This window comes from Mytilus galloprovincialis, chromosome 5, assembly GCF_965363235.1.
Source record: "Mytilus galloprovincialis chromosome 5, xbMytGall1.hap1.1, whole genome shotgun sequence".
NCBI lineage: Eukaryota > Metazoa > Mollusca > Bivalvia > Mytilida > Mytilidae > Mytilus > Mytilus galloprovincialis.
The window spans coordinates 15,924,443-15,940,180 of record NC_134842.1 but is presented as its reverse complement, the minus strand read 5'-3'; the positions used below and the strand labels follow the sequence as shown (position 1 = coordinate 15,940,180).

Genomic DNA, 15,738 nt, shown 5'->3' with positions numbered 1-15,738 from the left:
GATTTAGCAGTATTATAATGTAAGCAATCGACAAAAACTGACAAAACTGTAGATTCCACTATCCTACAATCAAGTTAGATCTACCGAGGTATGTAAAATAACATTGTAATGTCAAATTTCAATTTTCTGTACAGATTGTCCAGATTGTTACTCTATGATATGTCCTGAGAATTTTTGAGGTGATACATGTATACAGATGTGCGATTGTCCTAAACATGCATACTGTGATAGACAACTTTGTTGTCTATGTGAACCTGGCTTGCGAGGAGTTTTCTGTAATGAATGTAAGATTTATTATTTTTAATAATAGAAACTTGATATGCCAAAATAAACTTGCAGAAAACAACCCTTGATTTTGAATGAATTTGACAATGAAACGGCAATTTCAATACAAATTAAAAGTAATACAATGATAATTATCAAAAATTGAAATAAAAGAATAAACTTGCCGACAACTGAGTATGCTGTTGCAACAGAAATTTTAAAAGAACTAGATATCATTGAGATGGGAGCCATCTCTGTGGGCCCCGCTGTGAATAATGTGCATTAAAAAATTGTATCTTTACCATAGGACATGGGTTTGTCAACAGAAATCAAAGTTTTTGACCTTGACCTTTGACCTAGGAAGATGTAAATAAATTATGACACACCCTTAGGTGTTGGTTTATATACATGTCAAGTATAAACTTTGAAATGATAACGGTTCTCAAGATATAGAGCGGACACGATCTTTACCATAGGACATGGGGTTGTCAACTGAAACCAAAGTTTTTGATCTTTAACTTTGCCCTAGGAAGTCGTTCATAAATTATGACACACCCTCTGGTGTTGGTTCATATACATGTCAAGTATAAACTTTGAAATCATAACGGTTCTCAAGATATATAGCGGACACGATCTTCACCAAAGGACACAGGGTTGTCAACTGAAACCAAAGTTTTTTGACCTTGACCTTTGACCTAGGAAGTTGTACATACATCATGACACGCCCTCTGGTGGTGGTTGATAAACATGTAAAGTATAAAGTATGAAATCATAATGGTTCTCTAGATATGGAGCGGACACAAAGTTAAAGTGTTACGGACGGACGGACGGACAGACTGATCACTATAGGGCGACCCGCCTAAAGGCGGGGCCCTAATTATGCTTTTTTTTTTATTTTTTTTACCCATATTTATTGCATTAAAGAGATACTTGCTAGTATCTACTGTATGTAGTGTTTGTGTTGGAAAACGTAATAAACAGAAAAATACAAGATCAGGCATATGATAATCCATAAAACACTTAATTTGAGCGTCACTGATGAGTCTCATGTAGACGAAACGCGCGTCTGGCGTACTAAATTACAATCCTGGTACCTTTGATAACTATTAAACAATCAAAGTTTGACTTTAATTCATTTTGTAAAATACATTTGTAAGTTATTGGTAGTATTTTCTTTTTAGGAGTTTATATGTTTACTATAGAACATAAATCAAAGTTTCACTAACGTATTGTATTGTCTTTAGCATGTAAACATGGATTTTATGGGCCAGGATGTAGAAACAAATGCAAGTGTCAAAGGTTGGAAAAGTGTGACCCAGTTACAGGCACTTGTACATCTATTACTTCAACTAAATATCCACCTAGTAAGTGTCAAATATACAGCATACTCGTCGTGTTAGCATTCTGACAACATCAAGAACTTAAACAAATGAAACTTTTAGATTAAACGTTCATGGAGAATACATGTATAATGTAACATTATCTTTTGTATCTTTCTCTTCTCTGTTACAACTGTTAGTCGTGTTAAGTCATCATCCTCCAGTTTTGCTGATGCTGCAATCATTTTGGACAGACGTATATGTTTGATCTATTTCAGACAGACTGTCCATCTCTATCAAGTTTACCCTTTTCGGAAATTTACAACATAAGCTTGATATCAGTCTATGTACTATACAACAGCTTACTCATTTATGGGCTATTTGATTTCTACATGTTCTATTTGAACCGAAAGATTTTGATTTTTTTCCGATGGAAGTTGGTCAACTTAAGTTCTTCTAATAAGGTTACATTCCAGTACGAATTCGAGAAACTACTAAATAGTAATTTATATTGTTTTGAAAAACTTCTACACATGTTATTCTAACTTAAAGTTCTTGTACATGCAATTTCTACAAGAACATGTTTTATATTTTATGATCTTTTAGACACAACATATAAGAATTTGAATAATGCTGTTAGCATCGAAAGTAATTTGTCACCAGATGGAATGGATGATACATCAGGCAAGTTAATCATATTGTTTTAAAGATAGAATGTTGAATTAATTCGTTTATATAATATTATTCAATATTGCTTTGTTAACCCAGAATATAAACTGCATTATTGGCTGTTTGTATATTTTAATCAAAACTTTTCTGATGTTTAATCGATCGGCACTGATGAATATTATTTTATAGACATAAACGTGCCTCTAGCGAGCAAAATATAAAGTCAGGTACGCTGATTTTTTGTTATTTTAAAACATATGCAATAAACAGATCCGTAGCTCGTTTGGTTGTAGCCTATTTTTTTCACAATAGAAAAAATACAAATTTAATTACAACTGGAACTTAAGTTTCAGAGTTCATTCTCTATGCCATATGAACATGAATTATACGTCAAACCTTTTAAATATGAAAATATTAAAGTTCTATAAAACACAACCTCTGTTAAGTACACAATAAAGGGAACATATGGGTTAACCTCTACAGACAAAGAAATTATAAAATAAGCTCTTAACCATCTTGTCTGTACGCATGTATTTATAATGCTCCATTTTGTTTAATACGATATTTTGTTAGGCATAATGTGTCATAATAAACAGAAAGTTAAAAAAAAAAGGAAAACACAATGACAAATTTCTCAGATCTATTGGAAACTTTGAATTTATATACCTAAAACAACATCATTTATCAAATGTAAAAATCAACAACTTTAATTAAAAGAAGCAATTGAAAAGAGACTATATCGATGATGTAATTTAAATGTTACATTAAATACTTGGAAACAATTGTAGGTAATCAACCACAATTTACTGAAGTTTTCAAATTCATCGTTATTGCTGGAATAATAGGAGGAATCACAATCATCATAATAATAAATGTATTGTAAAATATCTTGGTCAAAGGATCGGATCGAGCAACACATCGTTCAAGATGGTCCTAATACATGTTCAGACACAACAGGTCATTATGTTGAAATAAATCCAAACGATGAAATGAATCAGGAAGAGCTTGAACGTCTGCAGGAACCGTTCCATGTACAACCATCAAACGCCAACGATGTTATTCAAACGCCAAAAATCGTACAGTGCAATTCTTATTTCAAGGCCACGAATTTTACTGATGCAACTACGATGTCACACCTAGATGGAGGTTGTAAAATTCACAAACATTCCTCCTTGCCAGTCATAAGCAACAACAGCAAACATGAAGCCCGAAATAGCGTGGTTAAAAAATTTAAATCTCAAAGTTGTGATCATTTGAAACATAATTCGCTCTCTATCTCTGATGATGACTACCTTAATCCTTATTGCAGTTTAATAAGATCAGGACTGATTGAGAATGATTATCTTAGTCCATACACCACACTTCTGAATGCGTTCGAAAAAAGAATAAATAGTATAGATTAAAAACTGTTTGACTAGCGCTAGCCAGTAATACAATTAAACTACATACTTTACTTGTAAATTATAAAAATATAGCATGAGTGCAAAACGAGCGATAATTAAAACAATCATACATTTGTGATGGCAAAAAAATTGGGATAGATTTGTCGAATGCTTGGATATGAGTATCTGATACTTTGTGTGTTTACAGAAGACGGTATATAGAGTTGCGCAATGTTCATTCTTTTGAATGAATGTTGTCTCTACATGAGTAGAAGATACGTTGATTAGTTGATACAATTTGAAACACTTTATGTCAACAAAACTTGCCTCATCTCATGTAATGGGATTTCGTTATTCGTAGTCTGATAAAATACATCTTAAAAAAGTAAAAGAAATATACGCTAAGAGAGCTTTACCGTTGGAAGACTATTTCAATATATCAATTCTTTGTGTTTCCCAGAAGAGCTCCATACATTGTCAGATAGAACTCAAATTGATAGTTCAATCTTTGGCTCGTTAAGTTTGTCTCAAATTTAAAAAGTTCATGTGTCAAATAAGATGACATTATTTATGAATTGAAATGCTACATGTTCAATAGGATAAAAGTTGTTGAAAAATAAACATTACAAAACAAATTAATTTCTTTCTTTTTTCCCCCGCTTCATTGAATTTACGTATAATCATAAGGGTATAAACCAGGGTTTATTTTAGCATTATATGAACATATTATCATCCTGGTATACTTCTACAGCAAACATTAAATACCATTTACTTTTTCTCTAGTATCAAAAACATGAAAAAGACCGAGCGGAAATTTTGGAATTGTGTGTATGTTTGTTTTTTTGTCAAAACTCCACTTGAAGACATTCCCTTTACACATTACTACATTTTTGTTTAAATTGCAATTAGTCTTGAAGTTATGTCACAGGTTTCTTCTTCATAAATAAGAAAATGTGGTATGATTGCCAATGAGACAACTTCCCATCAAAGACCCAATGTATAATAAGTAAACAGTTATATGTCAAAAGAGGGATGAAAGATACCAAAGGGACAGTCAAACTCATAAATCCAAAACAAACTGACAACGCCATGGCTAAAAATGAAAAAGACAAACAGGAAAACAATAGTACACACGACACAACATAGAAAACTAAAGAATAAACAACACGAACCCAACCAAAAACTAGGGGTGATCTCAGGTGCTCCGGAAGGGTAAGCAGATCCTGCTCCACATGTGGCACCCGTCGTGTTGCTTATGTGATTACAAATCCGGTAAATAGTCTAATTCGGTAGGTCATATTCATGAAAGGGAAGGGGATTGTAGTTACGACGTAAGGAACATATCCGATATCATTTGTGAAACGGTTATTCCATAACGGTCAACCAACTCGTGATGGCGTCCGTAAAATTTACGAAGGGATGATTTCAACTTCACCATTTGGAACTCTTGGTTTAATAGCTTCCTTGTGAGCAGCAAACCTCTATCAAGAAAATCATGATAGGAAATGCAAGCACGGGAATATCGTATCAATTGGGAGATATATACCCCGTATGCAGGTGCTGCTGGAATGTTGCTACTTAGAAATGGAAAGTTCACAATTGGAAAGCTGAAATCATCTCTTTTGTCGTAAAGTTTTGTTTTTAACCGACCCTCATTGTCAATTTCTAGATGTAAGTCAAGTTATGAAGCCGACTTAACTGTATCTGTAGTATCCTTTATCTCTAGTTCGATTGGATAGATGCGTTCCACATAGTCACCAAATTTTGAATTGTTTAGTGAAAGAACATCATCTATATAGCGGAAAGTAGAGTTAAAGGATATTGCTAACTTCTTATCTTTCTTCCTAAGAAGTTCCTGCATGAAGTCAGCCTCATAATAATAAAGAAACAAGTCGGCGAGTAGAGGGGCACAGTTTGTTCCCATTGGAATGCCGACAGTCTGTTGAAAAACACGTCCTCCGAACGTAACAAATATGTTGTCAATCAAGAAATCAAGCATCTTGATAATATCAGTTTCAGAGAATTTTTTGTTTGAATCAGAGTGATTCTTTACAAAGTAGGATTTATCCCTCCCTTAGACAAGATACTTGTATCTACGTTGGCCATTCATTTTTATGAAGCAAAGTACTACCAACTCTTTCAATTTGTCTTTTAGTTTGGAATGTGGAATACTTGTGTACAGAGTAGAAAAGTCAAATGTTTTAATACTGTTACAAGATGAAAGAGAGTTAGATTGTATGTACTCTAAAAGATCTTTTGAATTTTTAAGTATCCACATCTGATTCACGCCACCCCTAGAATAGGCAGTTTTACAATAACTTTGAAGCCCGTCTTTGATTGTTGTTAATAATTTAGAAAGAGGTTTCGTGGAGCACTTGGAAGACCCAGCAATATACCGTTGTTTTAAGGACACTTATGTAGTTTAGGTATCCAATACAGTGATGGAAGATCCAGTTCTTCATCTTTGGTTGAAATTCCAAAGGAACATAGAACAGACCTATGATTATCCAGGATTTCCTCTTTGGTAAGTGTCGTGAGGGTATATGTTGAGTTTCCAAGTAAATTGTCAATACCTAATTCGTTTATCAAGCAGTTGATGTAGTGACTTTTACACACAAAAACGATGTTATTTGGGGCTTTATCTGCGGGGACAACAACATATTTGTCATGGAGGTCGGATAGGTGTTTTGCAACATTTGGGTCTTTAAAGATTGACGTAGCATGGGCATTGATGGACCCATTCAGTTTCTTAATTCTGATTTGTATCAACGACCTCACTGCCTTAATCCATTCGGAAAGAGTGTTTACGTCTTCCTTCTCGCGCTTAGCCCATTGCCTGGCATAATCCTCGACTGAATCCATCAAAATTTTAAAGTTGTATTTCCAATTGATGGATTTAGGCTCACGATATTTGGGACCTTTCGATAACACATTTCGTAGAGAAGTGTTATTAACAATGTTAAGGTCACCGGTAATAACGTGGCCAGCAGGATTATATGTGAATTTGGAACTAGCACAAGTGCAATCAGGAGGTTTAGACTTGAAGTCGTCAATATCGAGATCCTGCAAAACGCGTTTGTAATTGAAAATTTTAGTTGCAATAGGTTTGGTATAGGTATAAGAAATTATTGGTACAGACTGGTCTTTGAAATAAGGAGGTATTTTCGATTGCACTAATTTATGATGAAGGATATTGCCTAGGTTGACGCCATCGACATCTTTGTTGGCAAAGGAAAGATTAAGAAAATACCTTTTCTCTTTTTCATCTTTTCCAATGCGAACTGGCTTGAAAGTCTGTGACTTGCAATATCCGAAATTATAGCTTCAAGTTTGTATTGGTTTGAATGAGGGTTTGTAACAGTGGATTCCAAACATAAATTGAACAGAGAATGAAGTTTTGAAAGGGGTAATGAATAAAGTTTCGTGCGAATGTGATGAATACCTAACGGCTTTTGTATGAATGGCAGCAAGTCATTAATAGAGACATCATGCAGAGAAGGTGATGTATAATGACGATGACCATGACTGCGTCTACGTCGAGGAGTCGAGTTGAAAATATTCATCACATTCACCGAGTTACACGAAGGACTAGATAGAATACCTATACCATCAATTTTGTCATTGCAGCCATAAGGTGTTGCAGTTCCCAATTGTCTAATCCAGTAATCTTCTTTTTGTCTACGGAGAGTCGTTGAAAGATTAGGATTATTAGAGCTATGGTATATCTTTTCGATAATGCGAACTGTCATAGAAACGATGGAATGATCGGGCTGATTGAAATGCTTGTATAGAATGTCGTTAGCATTAAGGTTAATGTCTGATCTATGACCGCACATACGTTTGTTAAGCCTTCCTTTTGTTTCACCGACGTATACCAATCCGCAAAGGTTGCACTCTAATCCGTAGACGACATTTATCGATTTACAATTCAGATCATCGTAACTTTTGGTAAAATATGACTTCTTGGTCAAATTGCTAGTGAATTCAGCATCTGTAATTAAAATAGCACAAGTTTTGCAGCCTTTGGTCTCACATTTTGAAATGCGACAGTGTTGTACTGTGTCATCAAACACCAAAATGTCTTTAAGGAGAACTGAACATGGCTGTATATGTGTAATATTGCTATTGTCACTAGGACGATGATCTGAATGAGTTGTGTTTGAGATATTTGTCATGTCTGGTGATGAGGGGACACCTGCCGTATCAGACGACACCGTGTCCATGGTGACGTCTGTTTCGGACCTTTTTATACTGGGCGATATGTCAAAGTAGGGCCTTCAATTCAAAGCTTTAGCTCACACCGAATATCAACATATGAAGGACTCCATAATGCAATTCAAACAGGAAACCAACAGGTATTATATATATAAAAAAACAGAAATGATGTCAGTCGTTTATGCTGACGAAATCTCCGACTTAATAAGTTACCAGTGATGAATTGATAACCACTCTTAAAATCGATGACATCACTATACACACGGGCATAACGAACAAGTGTTCTCGCACGAATTGTACAGAAATTAAAGAGCATCTGACAGACGTCAAATTGTTATTCTCTGACACACATGATTAAATCAGGGCAACACTAGAACCCCTGTATTGAAAGAAAATTAGCAAATTACTGATTTTGTTTATAGTACCACAATGAACACATTTTCAATAGAGTAAGAAAAGTCATGTTTAGTTTGAAAATATGATTGGAAAAATGATATGAAAGTTGAAGGTAAATGTAGCTCTGATTTCAGAATGAGTTTTAACAATGATCACTCAAGCCGGTGCTACAAGCTGTAGAACAGCAATGAAAGCACTGTTTTACTTTTTACTTTTTTGTGACTTATTTTGCTATGCATATACTGATTTTGCGCCATAGATGAATAACTAATATCCTTTGTTTTTTATTCTATATTTACAGAGTTTTCTCTTGCGCTGTTTGAAGGCCGTAGAAATTTTTCCCGACCGTGATATGTATCCTTTCCATTCTTTTTTTTTTTTTTTTATAAAGTTTCTCGTGTTATAATTCTTTGGATAACTTCTCTTAGGTGTACTACATGATTGTCTCAATTTTAGGCCAGTTAGTTTATTATTCTAAATTTTAAAAAGACGCATATCACTATTATTGATCCTGATTTCTATCAACGTTGAATTTTTCTACCCCAAACATTGTATGGGATGGGATTCGTATTCCGCTATTTACCAACCAGACTGTACTGGGTAGCGGTATGTTTGATACACTAAACTAGGAACTACATATCGGAGAAAAAGACATAATATGCCTTTAATTTAGAATTCATTTTATTTTTGTATTTTATAAAATTATAAGTCAATATTGGCTCAACAAGGATCACCACTCCTTCGTCTCTTATCTGATACTTAAATAACTTAAACATATTCTACATATTTTAAACATATATGTAGGAACTATTTTGTTTTAAGTTTAGCCTTTTCGAGGATGTTATTTTTTTTTTTACAGAGCCCGACTAAATCTTACATAGCCTATCAAAATTGGTTTTGCAACAAAATCCGCTACAGCTATGGGACCGTCTCAAACTTGATGTGAGGTGAATTGGTTGTTTTTTTTTCTATGCTTTAAGGAAAAAATATTATTGTAGCAAACCAACATCAGTCCAACACAGTCAAACACACATCAATGTCCATACTATTAGCGATCTACATTTTTTAAATTGAATGCATCTACAGTCCTTATTTAAATACATCTATTTCAAGTAAGTGTTCATTACATGTTGAAAAAGCGTTGTTTCTTTGCTTTCTGTGTAGTTTGATATTGTGTCACGGATGAATATCCCATATCTTTTATTTTTATTTTCTATCTGTAACCTTAGACTATAAATGATAATTATACAACAAACAGAAACGAATTTAATAATCTAATATATATTCCTTAATTTTTATAATATTAAACTCTAAACATTTCACAATAATATATCATGTTTAAATCATGATCCAAAACAACATGAACAATGCCTTTGTATTGCTATAAATGGTGCCTTAAATGTAGTGTTCAATGATTAGGGTACCTTAAAAGTGTAGTGGTATGCACTTAACTGTGCTCTCTTACCTTGTTCTATTAAACGCTTAAGAAACCCTCAAAACGGACATACAAAGAACGCTTAAATCTGTGTTAGATGGTCTAAAGAAGATTAAAAGAATAAGTTCAAATACTATAGACCCATTACAGGAAGTAGTCAACAGGTCCAAGTGAACTTTTCACACCACTTGGCGTCCATCGTCAGTCGTTAATTTGTACAAAAACCCTTTCCTCTGTAACTACTGGGCCAAACTTAACCAAACTAGACCACAATCATATTTGAGGTATCTAGTTTACAAAATGTGCCTTTATACCAACATTGCCGCCTTGGCTCAAAAACGGAACATAGGGTTAAATGAATTTTTGGCTTATATATCTGAAACTAAAGCATTTAGAGTATATCTGACAGGTGATAAAAATCTTTATTAGGTAAAGATGCATCTGCCATGAAATTTTCAGACGAATCATACAACATGTTGTTGGGTTGCTGCCCCTAAATAAGTAATTTTAACGAAATTGTTGAGTTGTGTGTTATTATCTAGAATATCATTATATATAGAGATAAACTATGACCATCAATAATGTTTGGCAACGTATGATCTACAAATAAGTCAACAAGACCAAAATGGTGAATTGTTCCCTTTAGGCGTTATTACATTTTTAATCAACTTTTTCCATTATTCCGTCTATGCATTGAATTACAATAGATAAATAGACACTTTAATTCACAAAAATGTCAGGCAAGCTCTATTAAAAGTAGTTTCTTGCCGATATAGTTAGTAGACTGTCACTCTTCGTATGATTGATTGCCCTTAAATTAGGCCTTGTTTACCCTCTTTTGTTTTTGAAGAAAAACTAAAGAAGATAGAGAGAAACTTTGCAGTTATACAAGATCAACAAAATAGAGATTTATGTCATCATCGTCATCAAGTCTATTATTGTCTACAATGTTGGAGAATGTCCTTTTCTACACGGATGCAACACTTTAAAATGCAATTTTGAAGTTCATAATCAAGGTGAGTTGAGTTTTGGCTTCCAAACGACAAATTGTGAACCTCATACATCTTAAAATTATTTGTTTTTGTTTTTTGTGCATATCTTTCTAAGATTGTAAGGTAAGGATGTCAGCATCTTTTTTTATTGCTGTATCGTTTCGGATATTTTTGTTTTTATGGTTGCCAAATCAATGAAGACATTTTAAATTTGTTACTTTCCAAAGTGTCTCTAGCGTACTTTATGACATTTTCTATCAACACGTTTTGTAGGACGGAAATTGTAAAGTACATTTCAAAATGATTTTTCCTGTCAAATTGAAAATATTTCCCTATTCTTAAAGTTTGTATTTCATTTGACGTCAATTTAAAATTGTTTATCAATATTCTATTTGGTGTCAAAATAAATAACCGTGATGATATTTTCATAAATGTAACACAATCACTAGATTTGGAATGATAAGTTTTGTTGTAGTCTCCGTTGTATTATTAACCAAAGCAGTATGTCATTTAACTGTTGGTCCCGGTGTTTGCAAAAGAGATCAAATGTCCAAAGCGTAAGTGTTATCACCTTTATAGATTTAAATATATTGTTATAAATTGTGTGATACTGCATCAAGAGTTTTTAGAAGAGAAATGTTACACTGTCGCTCGACATAAAAATCACATATATGAACGAGGGTTCAACCTAATGAGAAAAGCTAAATTCAACTGACAAGTATGATGAGCTCTGTTATAATTAATTAAAACACAATGTCTCATTGTATCTTGAAATAATAGCTCATAATAAATGTTTTGTAACAACATGTTGTTACCTATTAAGGTCATAATTCCTTCAATCCGTTACCAGGTACAAGTATGATTCATTTAAGATTTGGAGCACATGTTGGTCTTGTACTGTCTGTTTGAACAGAATGACATTGGTAGTCAAATTAATATAATTATCAATCGAAAATTAGAAAGTTGGTTAGATTTTTTTTTCGATGCAACTTTTACTCTTGAAACGTTTAAGAAACCAATGGAAAAACAAACATGACAAACGTTTAAAAACATTAAAAGACAAACACCAGCCCTCAAAAAGACATATTTAGCAACACCAAACCTGCCAAACCCATGGTAAATGGTGCTGATCATAAATCGTTGTCGTTAATATAAGAAATGAGAAAGGATGGACGAGATTCAATAAAGTTCAAGTAGAAAACGTTTTGAGAATAAATCTAAAATAGATATAATTTTTACATCTCTGAAAAGTTTTATGACAATGAATTCCTAATGAGTACTGACACTAAATAGTTAAGAAATTGACGTCTATTGGAGTATCAAAATAATTAATACCTTTTCATTGATAATAGGGAAAACATAATGAGTGTAAGGCATTATGAAAAACACTTTTATTGTATTTTATGTGTTTCGAGAGAATCATATGTTTAGAAATCTTGTTATTCGGATAAACGAAAGGTATAAAAGCACATTCGAACAAAAAATAATAACGCAATAGTTGAAAAAAAAGACAAAAAGACGAAACGAAAAAAATCAAACATACAGAACTAAATACTGAGCAACACGAATCCCACAAGAAATAAAAGTTATCTCAGGCGCTTCGGAGGGGTAATAAGATATTGCTCTATGTGTGTCTCCCTTTGTGTTGCTCATCTAGTAAAACCCGGTAATAAGTCAAATTCGGTAGATCACATTAGGCGAAAGGGGAGATGATTGTAGTAACGACAATTGGAACATATCCGCTGTCATCTGTGAAACAGATATTTCATAGCGGTCAACCAATATTTAAATTCTTTTTAACTCGTACAATGTATTCAAGTAATTATGAACATTTCTTAAACTAAAAAATAGAATTAACAATAAGTTATGTACTTATTGCAGGAACAATAACAGCCAACAGGAGACAACTTTTTGTTGTGAAGGCTACAAAGAAAAAAATGACATATGTGTTGGTAAGTGATGTATCATAAGCATTGTCTGACGCTTACGGAGTCGTCTTCATCGTCTTCAACAGGACACCATTTAATAAACAGAATATAACAGGATTATTAATAAGACGAATCTTTATCAACAATGTACAAAAAATCATTCCCAATTGGAATAGCAGTCGAGTTGAGATGACCAATGCTAATCTATTTATGCCTTTTTTTTTGTTACCTGTGACGACGTTATGTATTTCATTGACCACGGGCATGTGCGCCCTTAGTCACCTGTGATAACTTTTCATAACACGAGAAAAGAAATTATCAGGCAGTAAGATTAAAGGAAAATTTCGTAAAGTAGCGATAATGTTTTTTACAACATCTATCTCATAACAGTATTTGGAAAAACTAATTCATCGCTCATTTAAGAATTAACAGTTTAAATATGTATAAAACCGGTGACCATTGAAAGATTCAACTACCCTATAATCCTTTAAAAGTTACCAAGCTGTCCTGAATATTAATGATTCTGTAACGTCAAATGTCTTTTTTTCTGCACAGATTGTCCAGATTGCACCTCTATGATTTGTCCTGAGAATTATTGTGGAGATACATGCATAGAGATGTGTGATTGTCCACTAAATGCATACTGCGATAGACGATTTTGTTGTCGTTGTAAGCCTGGCTTACATGGAGTTTTCTGTAATGAAAGTAAGATTAAATACGTTTATTTAATAATACAAAATATCTCTGTGATACTTGAAACTTACAACAAAAAAACAACCTTGTTTTTGAATGCATTTTTTATATAACGAAACAGACATTTTGATGCAGATAAATCATAAATTGTTATTTTATTTATACAATTGTAAAGCGATGCTGCAGCAGTGTAATATAGTTAATAGTTACTACAGATATCACGAGTACGGTAACGAATCTGACAAAATATAAGTACAATGTATTTGCACCAGTAATGCATTACACATCCTACATAAGTAACTGTCAATGAATAGAGGTTATGAACATTGTATGAGCTGACAAACACTTTTTTTTAATTAATTGCTTTTAAAGTATAGCTCGCTAATTTTTCTTCAACACATTAGGAGCTATGACAAAAATTATTGATCTGTTGAATACAGTTAATATCTAATTTCAGTGTATGGTTACTACATTAAAACTGCAAATTTTCTAAATCATTTTGTGAAATTGTATTTTTCTAATCAGTACTGTTATGTTTATAGTCACTTAAGCTTTTCTTCACGACATGCCAATGTCGAACCTATTTGATATTTAAGATGCATTATACTTAATATATCTTAATTTCTCTAGCTTGTGCACAAGGATATTATGGACCCAGATGTAAACACAAATGCATGTGTAAAAGACACGAGAAATGTGATTCAGGCACTGGAAACTGTACATCTAATTCCTCAAATACCTCAAATACCTCAACTATATGTAAACCTGGTAAGTCTACGATAGACCAGAGCACTGTTACGGATCTACAAATCGTATCTTGTATTGTAGTGTTAGAACTGCCAACTTAAAATTTAGCGTAGTAGCATTTGCTCTAGTTCTTTAAAAAGACATTAACATAATTGTTATAAAATTTCATTTACACAAAGGATTATGAGGGGGTTTAGAAGCATTGTCATTTTTATGTTTGTTTGTCATGGAGATTGGTTCATACTGATGGGGTTATTCGTTCCTTTGATGTAAATGTCTGGTTGGATTGATATATCATTTGAAAGACTGTATCAGGCTGTGTATTTGTTTTCTTTAAATAACCCTTTAGTGTCTGTATTGGATCAATTGCAAGATAATAATTCAGCCTCTCGCCCAGAATTATCATGACACATTTGTCAATCTATTTTTAAAGGCAAAAAAAATAAATCATTTTCATTTGTTTTTAATTCCCCCCTTTAAAATAATCATATTATTATAAAACGTTATAAAAAACGAATCTAAATTAGAAGTCATTAAAGTCTTTTTAAATGAGAACTATCAACTGATTTTAGATTTTATTTCTTCAAATTTATTTTATATATTGTATATTGTATAATTTTTAGACAAGCAATATGCAAGGTAAACTTCTTTAAAATACTGTATACATATTCACATGTTTTGATATTTATTTAGGCACAGCTTCTCACAACAATATGGATAGCTGTGCTGACAGCAACAACAGTAACAGTTTGTTACATGATGACAAGAGTGTAACATCAGGCAAGTTTCAAGAAGAATTTTATAAGGATTGACTAATAGTCTATAAAGTATTGTCTTTCTTTGAATCAATTTTTCGAACAGCTTTTTATTATTCTAAAAACGAGTTTTTGATATTTAATATTTGATGTTCTCTTTGGAAATATTAGCAATGGAATAGTATCCATCAAATCACCTTGGTAACGGTTACAGGTTACCTTGACTTCATTGTTGGAGTTCATGTGCTCAGCGTGATGGATAGACATCAAAGAATTTTAGTTCTTGTTTTAATGTATTAATAACATGTGAACTTGAATATGCTACATGTACAGGACCGACAAATACTGATATTAAACTTTAAATAAATAAAACTCTGAACATGTTCTATATATTTATCTACATATACTTTTGTTTTATATAATGGTACTTTCATGGCTGAAGAACATAAAAGTTGACCAAATAGAGGTCTAAACATGGAAGTAAACATGACCTAAAATAAACTTTTCATTATTTTTCCCATTATTTCGAAATATTAACTATGACATATATTCCTTATTCTTTTACAGGTGTAATGCACATTGGATACATAGTTTTTATCGTGGCGGTGTCAGTTGGAACTTTTGTATTTACATTTCTTTCTATATATGCTAAAATACTTCAGAAGATAAAAGTTCGGCACAGGAAGAGAAATGACTCGTCTATGAAGAAGGCAACCATATAACACGCATTCACAAAATGCATTATTTCATGAGATACTTTTTTGTGTTTCATTTTAATTACTAGTTTTGATATGTGTCTTTTGTTCTAATATTTTGTAATAATGATGTTTTTCATCAGGAATACTTCCAATTGAATTATAGAGAGTGTGAGGCAAAGGCTAGTAATAGTGCAAAATGTACAACCAACTTGATTAAGCATATTTTACAAGTAACACACAGAGAG

The 15,738-nt window shown here is 32.8% G+C and overlaps 1 protein-coding gene across 1 annotated transcript; it reads left to right on the top strand.

Annotated features, from left to right (window-relative positions):
- The first annotated feature begins 11,079 nt into the window (after positions 1–11,079).
- LOC143077009 (uncharacterized) lies at positions 11,080–14,852 on the top strand. The gene is made up of 5 exons (XM_076252899.1): positions 11,080–11,229; positions 12,554–12,624; positions 13,156–13,305; positions 13,924–14,061; positions 14,734–14,852. Exons 1-5 carry the CDS (start codon positions 11,129–11,131, stop codon positions 14,850–14,852), a joined length of 579 nt encoding a protein of 192 aa, XP_076109014.1. The 5' UTR covers positions 11,080–11,128.
- Positions 14,853–15,738: the final 886 nt, after the last annotated feature.